Genomic DNA, 9,079 nt, shown 5'->3' with positions numbered 1-9,079 from the left:
TTCCACTGATTTACTAATTAATTTATAAAAAATTAGAAAGAATTTTTTTTTTTTTAACGCTGAATGTTATTAAGCCATGCAGGCAATGGTTCGTAAAATAGGAATTACAAAATAGTAATAGAAAGAGAGTTTAACATACATTAATAAAAATTTAGAATGTCATTACAAAATTTAGAACAACAATAAAAAGTATAAGTTTCAGTATATAGCAACGTAAAACTCAATACATTCGTAAGGGTTGTTAATACATAGATTTTGAGAAAATATAAAAAAAATATAGAAATATTGCTTTAATGCATAGTTGCCCCATGTACTAATATATGATGATGGTCAAAGAAGTTTGGAACTTTTGTTGTCTCCATTTCTCTAGAGAATAACGATTTTATAATGGTTAGTCCACTAATTTAGGGAGTATATGAAGTTTTACTAAATTAATTTATAAAAAAAAAATAAACGATGCTCATGTACCATGAAAGATAGTTTACCATATATTAATACAAATATAGAATGTGGTTAGAAATTTTAAAACAACACTAAATATTATAGGCTTCAGTATATAAAACATTTACCAAAATTCAATATTTTTGTAGGGGTTAACACATAGATTTTGAGAAAATTTCAAAAAATATGACAATATTGTTTTAATGCATAGTTGCATCCTGCACTAACATATGATGATGTTGAAAGAGGTTTGGAGCCTTTGTTGTCTCCGTTTTAAAAGAAAATAGTGATTTTATAGTGGTTATTTTACTGATTTAGGGAGTATTATGAAGTTTTACTAAATTAATTGATAAAAAATTATAACGATTCCCATAAACCATGAAAGATAGTTTATCATACATTAATACAACTGTAAAATGTGGTTAGAAATTTTAAAACAACACTAAAAATTTTGGGCTTCAGTATATAGAGCATTTTAACGTAAAATTCAATATTTCGTATGAGTTTATACATAGATTTTGAAAAAAATAAAAAATATAACAATATTGTTTTAATCCGTAGTTTCATCCTAAACTAACATATGATGATGGTAAAAGAGGCTTGGAACCTTTGTTGTCTATGTTTCTCTAAAAAATAATGATTTTATAATGGTTAGTCCACTGATTTATGGATTATATGAAATTTACTAAATTAATTGATAAAAAATTAGAAAGATGTCCATGTGCCCTAAAAGAGAGTTTAAAATACATTAATACAAATGTAGAATGTGGTTAGAAATTTTAAACAACACTAAAAAATATAAGCTTCAGTATATAGAGCGTTTAACGTAAAACTCAATATATTCATAGCGATTTATACAAATATTTGGATAAAAATTTAAAAAATATGAAAATATTTATTAATGGATAGTTGCATCTTGCACTAACATATAGTGGTTATTCCACTGATTTAGATAGTATTATGAAGTTTTACTAATTAATTGATAAAAAAATTAGAACGATTCCATATACCTTGAAAGAGAGTTTAACATACATTAATAAAAATTTAGAATGTCGTTAGAAAATTTAGAACAACAATAAAAAGTATAAGTTTTAGTATATAGAGCGTTTAACGTAAAACTCAATATTTTAGAACACATAAATTTTAAGAAAAATTCAAAAAATATAGCAATATTTATTTAATGCATAGTTGTCTCATGTACTAATATATGGTGATGATCAAAGAGGTTTGAAACCTTTGTTGTCTCTATTTCTCTAGAGAATATCGATTTTATAATTGTTAGTCCACTAATTTAGGGAGAATATGAAGTTTTATTAAATTAATTTATAAAAAAAATTGAACGATGCTCATGTACCATGAAAGAGAGTTTAGCATAAATTAATACAAATATAGAATTTGGTTAGAAGTTTTAAAACAACACTGAAGATTATAGGCTTCAGAATATAAAGCATTTACCAAAATTCAATATTTTTGTAGGAGTTAACACATAGATTTTCAGAAAATTTCAAAAAATATGACAATATTGTTTAATGCATAGTTGCATCCTGCACTAATATATGATGATGTTGAAAGAGGTTTGGAGCTTTTTTTGTCTCATTTTTTTAAAGAAAATAATGATTTTATAGTGGTGATTTCAGTATTTATGGAGTATTATGAAGTTTTACTAAATTAATTGATAAAAAGTTATAACGATTCCCATAAAACATGAAAGAGAGTTTAACGTACATTAATAAAAATTTAAAATATGGTTAGAAATTTTAAAACAACACTAAAAATTTTGGGCTTCAGTATATAACACATTTACCAAAATTCAATATTTTTATAGGGGTTAGTTAACACATAGATTTTGAGAAAATTTCAAAAAATATGACAATTTTTTTAATGCATTGTTACATCCTGTACTAACATATGATGATGTTGAAAGGGGGTTTGGAGCCTTTGTTGTCTCCTTTTTTAAAGAAAATAGCGATTTTATAGTGGGGTTTTCACCGATTTAGGAAATATTATGAAGTTTTACTAAATTAATTGATAAAAAATTATAACGATTCCCATAAATCATGAAAGAGAGTTTAACATACATTAATACAAATGTAAAATGTGGTTAGAAATTTTAAAACAACACTAAAAAGTTTAGGCTTAAGTATATAGAGCGTTTAACGTAAAACTCAATATTTTGTATGGGTTTATACATAGATTTTGAAAAAAAATCAAAAATATAACAATATTGTTTTAATATATAGTTGCATCCTAAACTAACATATGATGATGGTCAAAGAGGATTGGAACATTTGTTGTCTATGTTTTTCTAGAAAATAACGATTTTATAATAGTTAGTCCACTAATTTAGGGATTATATGAATTTACTAAATTAATTGATGAACAATTTGAAAGATGTCCATGTACAATGAAAGAGAGTTTAAAATACATTGATACTAATGTAGAATATGGTTAGAAATTTTAAAACAACACTTAAAAGTATAAACTTCAGTATATAGAGCGTTTAACGTAAAACTCAATATTTTTGTAGGGGTTAACACATAGATTTGGACAAAAATTCAAAAAATATGACAATATTTTTTTAATAGATTGATGCATCATGCACTAAAACATGAATCATGCACTAAAACATGATGATGTTTAAAGAGGTTTGGAACCTTTGTTGTCTCTGTTTCCCAAGAGAATAACGATTTTATAATGGTTATTTCACTAGTTTAGATAGTATTATGAAGTTTTACTAATTAATTAATCAAAAAAATTAGAACGATTCTCATATACTGTGAAAGAGAGTTTAACATACATTAATAAAAATTTAGAATGTCTTTCGAAAATTAAAAAGTATAAGTTTCAGTATATAGAGCGTTTAACGTAAAACTCAATATTTTCGTAGGGGTCACACATAGATTTTGAGAAAAATTCAAAAAACATAGCAATATTGCTTTAATGCATCGTTGTCTCATGTACTAATATATAATGATGGTAAAAGAGGTTTCAAACCTTTGTTATCTCCATTTCTCTAGAGAATAACGATTTTAGATTGGTTAGTCCACTAATTTATGGAGTATATGAAGTTTTACTAAATTAATTTATAAAAAAATTTGAACGATGTTCATGTACCTTGAAAGATAGTTTAGCATACATTAATACAAATGTAGAATGTGGTTAGAAATTTTAAAACAACACTAAAGATTATAGGCTTCAGTATATAAAGCATTTACCAAAATTCAATATTTTTGTAGGGTTTAACACATAGATTTTGAGAAATTTTCAAACAATATGACAATATTGTTTTAATGCATAGTTTCATCCTGCACTAACATATGATGATGTTGAAAGCGGTTTGGAGCCTTTGTTGTCACCGTTTTTAAAGAAAATAGCGATTTTAGAGTGGTTTTTTCATCGATTTAGTAAATATAATAAAGTTTTACTAAATTAATTGATAAAAAAAATATAACGATTCCTACAAACAATGAAATTTAACATACATTAATAAAAATATAATGATTCCCATAAACCATGAAAGAGAGTTTAAAATACATTAATAAAAATGTAGAATGTGGTTAGAAATTTTAAAACAACAATAAAAAATTTGGGTTTCAGTATATAGAGCATTTAACATAAAACTCAATATTTCGTATGGGTTTATACATAGATTTTGAAAAAATCAAAAATATAATAATATTGTTTTAATACATAGCTGCATCCTAAACTAGCATATGATGATGGTCAAAGAGGCATGGAACCTTTATTGTCTATTTTTTGTAGAAAATAACGATTTTATAATGGTTAGTCCACTGATTTAGGGATCATATGAAATTTACTAAATTAATTGATAAAAAATTAGAAAGATGTTCATGTACCATAAAACAGAGTTTAAAATACATTAGTACAAATGTATAATATGGTTAAATTTTTTAAAGCAACACTGAAAAGTAGAAGCTTCAGTATATAGAGCGTTTAACGTAAAACTCAATATTTTCGTAGGGGTAAATATTTTCGTAGGCAACACATAGATTTGGATAAAAATATAAAAAATATGACATTACTTTTTTAATAGATAGTTACATCCTACACTAAAATATGATGATATTCAAAGAGGTTTGGAACCTTTGTTGTCTCTCTTTTTGCCAAGAGAATAACGATTTTATAGTGTTTATTCCACTGATTTAGATAGTATTATGAATTTTTTCTAATTAATTTATAAAAAAATAGAACTATTCCCATATACCATGAAAGAATGTTTAACATACGTTAATAAAAATTTAGAATGTCGTTAGAAAATTTAGAACAACAATAAAAAGTATAATTTTCGGTATATAGAGCGTTTAATGTAAAACACATAGATTTGGAGAAAAATTCAAAATATATCAATATTGCTTTAATGCATAGTTGCCTCCTGTAATAATATATGATGATGATCAAAGAGGTTTGAAACCTTTGTTGTCTCCATTTCTCTAGAAAATAGCGACTTTATAATGTTTAGTCCACTAATTTAGGGAGTATATGAAGTTTTACTAAATTAATTTATTAAAACAATTGAATGATGTTCATGTACCATGAAAGATAGTTTAGCATACATTAATACAAATGTAGAATGTGGTTAAAAATAAAAAAAAAACAATAAAGATTATAGGCTTCGATATATAAAGCATTTACCAAAATTCAATATTTTGGTAGGGGTACACATAGATTTTGAGAGAATTTAAAAAAAATATGAAAATATTGTTTTATTGCATAGTTGCATTCTTCATTAATACAAATGTAGAATGTGGTTAAAAAATTTAAAACAACAATAAAGATTATAGACTTCAGTATATAAATCATTTACCAAAATTCAATATTTTTGTAGGGGTACACATAGATTTTGAGAGAATTTCAAAAAGTATGAAAATATTGTTTTAATGCATAGTTGCATTCTGCACTAACATATGATGATGTTGAAAGAAGTTTGGAGCCTTTGTTGGCTACTTTTTTAAAGAAAATAGCGATTTTATAGTGGTTATTTCACCGATTTAGGGAGTATTATAAAGTTTTACTAAATTAATTAATAAAAAAAATATAATGATTCCCATAAACCATGAAAGAGAGTTTAAAATACATTAATACAAATGTAGAATATGGTTAGTATTTTTATAACAACACTATAAAGTTTGGGGTTCAGTATATAGAGCGTTTAACGTAAAATTCAATATTTCGTATGAGTTTATACATAGATTTTGAAAAAAATAAAAAATATTAAAATATTGTTTTAATACGTAGTTTCATCCTAAACTAACATATGATGATGGTAAAAGAGGCTTGAAACCTTTGTTGTCTATGTTTCTCTATAAAATAACTATTTTATAATGGTTAGTCCACTGGTTTATGGATTATATGAAATTTACTAAATTAATTGATAAAAAAATTAGAAAGATGTCCATGTACCCTGAAAGAGAGTTTAAAATACATTAATACAAATGTAGAATGTGGTTAGAAATTTTAAAACAACACTAAAAAGTATAAGTTTTATTATATAGAGCGTTTAACGTAAAACTCAATATATACATAGATTTATATAAAAATTCAAAAAATAGTACAATATTTTTTAATGGATAGTTGAAGCTTGCACTAACATATGATGATGTTCCAAGAGGTTTGGAACATTTGTTGTCTTTGTTTCCTAAGAGAATAACGATTTTATAGTGGTTATTCCACTCATTTAGATAGCATTATGAAGTTTTACAAATTAATTTATAAAAAATTAGAATGATTCCCATAATATACCATGAAAGAGAGTTTAACATACATTAATAAAAATTTAGAATGTCGTTAGAAAATTTAGAACAATAATAAAAAGTACAAGTTACAGTATATAGAGCGTTTAAAGTAAAACTCAATATTTTCGTAGGCAAAGCACTTAGTGCATGATTTAAATAATTTGCATAATTTAAAAAAGGAGACAACAAAGGCTTTGCAAGCTCTGTATGTAAACTGAAGTTTTTATAAATCAAATTATGCGAATTCTCTACAATTATGCAAATTTGCACGAATTTTGCACGGTGTTAACACATAGATTTTGAGAAAAATTCAAAAAATATAGAAATATTACTTTAATGCATAGTTGCCTCATGTACTAATATATGATGATGGTGAAAGAGGTTTGTAACCTTTGTTGTCTTCATTTCTCTAGAGAATAGTGATTTTATAATGGTTAGTCCACTGATTTAGGGACTATATGAAGTTTTACTAAACTAATTTATAAAAAAATTGAACGATGCTCATGTACCATGAAAAAGAGTTTATCATACATTAATACAAATGTAGAATGTGGTTAGGAATTTTAAAACAACACTAAAGATTATAGGCTTCGGTATATAAAACATTTACCAAAATTTAATAACACATAGATTTTGGAAAATTTTCAGAAAATATGACAATATTTTTTTAATGCATAGTTGCATCATGCACTAATATATGATGATGTTGAAAGAGGTTTGGAGCCTTTGTTGTCTCCTTTCTTAAAAAAATATAGTGATTTTATAGGTTATTTTACCGATTTAATTAAGGTTTATCATAAAGCTTTACTAAATTAATACGAATCATATATCATATTTTAGTTTAATATCTGCTTGTTTGATTATCTTCATGTGTCTTATAGGATTTACTTATTGACGACATGTTCTACTCTTGCAGAAAATACTCCTTCTGTTTCGTGTTGTGATCATATGCATTTATTGAGTAATTAATTTTTCTTTTACTCTTAAAATTTTCTTTTATTCTTAACTCATATTTTAGTTTAAAAAAATTAAAAAAGAAAACTAATAGGAATTTAGAAGATATCTTGCCGACTGTTTGAAAACCTGATTCTCTTTCTCTCTCTACTTTTGTCCACCTTTGTATTTGTTTAATATTTTTCAGATGCCTAAGGAGGACCTGCATGTTGGTGGTGTTCTCGTTGTAAATTCCTATAAGGTGAGTTGATAATATGAATTATATCATGTTGGTGGTGTTCTCGTTGTAAATTCCGGTTCTAGGGTCCCAAGCAGCATCAGAGTAGACGCTCCACGAGGATCCTGCTACAAGAGGGAGTTGGGGTACATGGGGGTTAGACACATGGCGAGAGAGATCCACATTCTGTGGCAACGAAATACATTTTCCCGACTCCTGAGCTTCTCTCCAAGCTTTAGAGTCTTTGAGGATTTTCAGAACTGATTCCTCAACAGTGTACTCTTTATTTTCAAAGAGTAACTTATTCCTATTAATCCAAAGGATCCACAAAACCCATGGCGAGATCAGAGTTGATCCCAAACCTGTCGGAGGCAAGGTTATTACTCTGCTACAACTGTCAAGAAGATCCGGCACCGACATGGGAGGTTGCTGGAGTGATGATGGGGCATGGAGACAGGGGAGTTTGTTCCACACTTGGGTAGCAAAAGGGCAGTGGAGCAAGACATTATCTCTGTTTCAACTGCTCCACAACGTTTGCACTTATCATCAATATCAATTCCCCTGCTTTGTAGTGCGGCTCCAACGGGTAGCGCTCCAGCGTTTGCCTTCCAGAGTAGATGCTTGAGCTGGGGGGAGGTGTTGAGGGACCATATCCGCTTCTTCCAGTCAAAATGATCAGAAGGGTCAGCCTCAGTTGTCTGTGTGAGATTTAATGAAGCAGGAATATCTTTTTGGTTAAATGTGGTCGGCACTCAGTTGTCTGTGTGAGATTTAATGAAGCAGGAATATCTTGTCCGTCTTATCGATGTCGTCATGTTGGGGTTGGGGTTGTCGTGACTGATTTTAAAAATGGTTGTGTGTTTATCAAACTTCTTTTCATCTTGTGTATAGTGCTTTTTCAGTAAAAGTTTAAAGCCCTATCTATTTTAGCTATTTTACTCATCAACTTAAGCAATAATATATAGTAGTGCCATTAATTACCTTCAAATCCACGGCCAAAAAGGTAATAGCACATATATATTGCAATTCAGAAATCGTCGAACAATACATTTCTATATATCTCTGACTATATATATATAAATATAGGCATTTTTATAAGAAGAAATATATGCATTTGCGACGGTAATCCTATAGACTTGAGAAAAAATCCCATGCGTTAACGTTCTTGGACGTGTAAACATTGCTCGCTTCTTAGCTTGGAAGTACTGCACCAACATAAAACCTATGATGTTTATCAAATGTTTATAAGTTGATTAATTACATGTGACAAAAGAGTTATTACCTAACCCCATAGCATCCGCGGCTTTCATCAACCGCATACGTTTGCAAGACTCCACAAACATCCTACATAAATCACAATATAATCAACCCCAAGAGAAATTAGCCGCTCTCATCATAAAACATTAGTGTATTAGTATGTTTAGAGTTTGATTAAAACGGGAACAGTAGTATTAGATCTATCCACACGGGTAACTCACATCCACGGGACATCTCCGACTAACATCCAGTCACCGTCCTTATCCTCGTACGTTGCCATAAACTCTCCGTTCCTCTCCAGCTCCGTCGTCACCTTACCTATATAAACCACCGTCAAATAAGAACTCTCCAACTAAATTTAGTAATTTACCAAAAATACCCTCAACTTAGTCTATCAAAAAGCCCGGCTGCGGAAAAAATATTTGTTTTTATCAAAAAAAAAAAAAAAAAAAAAAAA

The 9,079-nt window shown here is 27.9% G+C and overlaps 1 protein-coding gene across 1 annotated transcript in view; it reads right to left on the bottom strand.

Annotated features, from left to right (window-relative positions):
* Positions 1–8,250: 8,250 nt before the first annotated feature.
* The window catches only part of LOC106299418 (auxin-responsive protein IAA15), a 1,612-nt gene continuing 783 nt past the window's right edge, over positions 8,251–9,079 (bottom strand). The window contains exons 3-5 of the mRNA XM_013735512.1: positions 8,844–8,940; positions 8,648–8,709; positions 8,251–8,570 (exon numbers count right to left, since the gene is read on the bottom strand). Coding sequence (XP_013590966.1) covers positions 8,557–8,570; positions 8,648–8,709; positions 8,844–8,940 — 173 coding nt within the window. The 3' untranslated portion in view covers positions 8,251–8,556. The remainder of the gene's footprint in view (positions 8,571–8,647; positions 8,710–8,843; positions 8,941–9,079) is intronic.

This window comes from Brassica oleracea, chromosome C6, assembly GCF_000695525.1.
Source record: "Brassica oleracea var. oleracea cultivar TO1000 chromosome C6, BOL, whole genome shotgun sequence".
NCBI classification, from domain to species: domain Eukaryota; kingdom Viridiplantae; phylum Streptophyta; class Magnoliopsida; order Brassicales; family Brassicaceae; genus Brassica; species Brassica oleracea.
The sequence above is the reverse complement of the archived record's forward strand: the minus strand, read 5'-3'. Positions and strand labels throughout refer to the sequence as shown.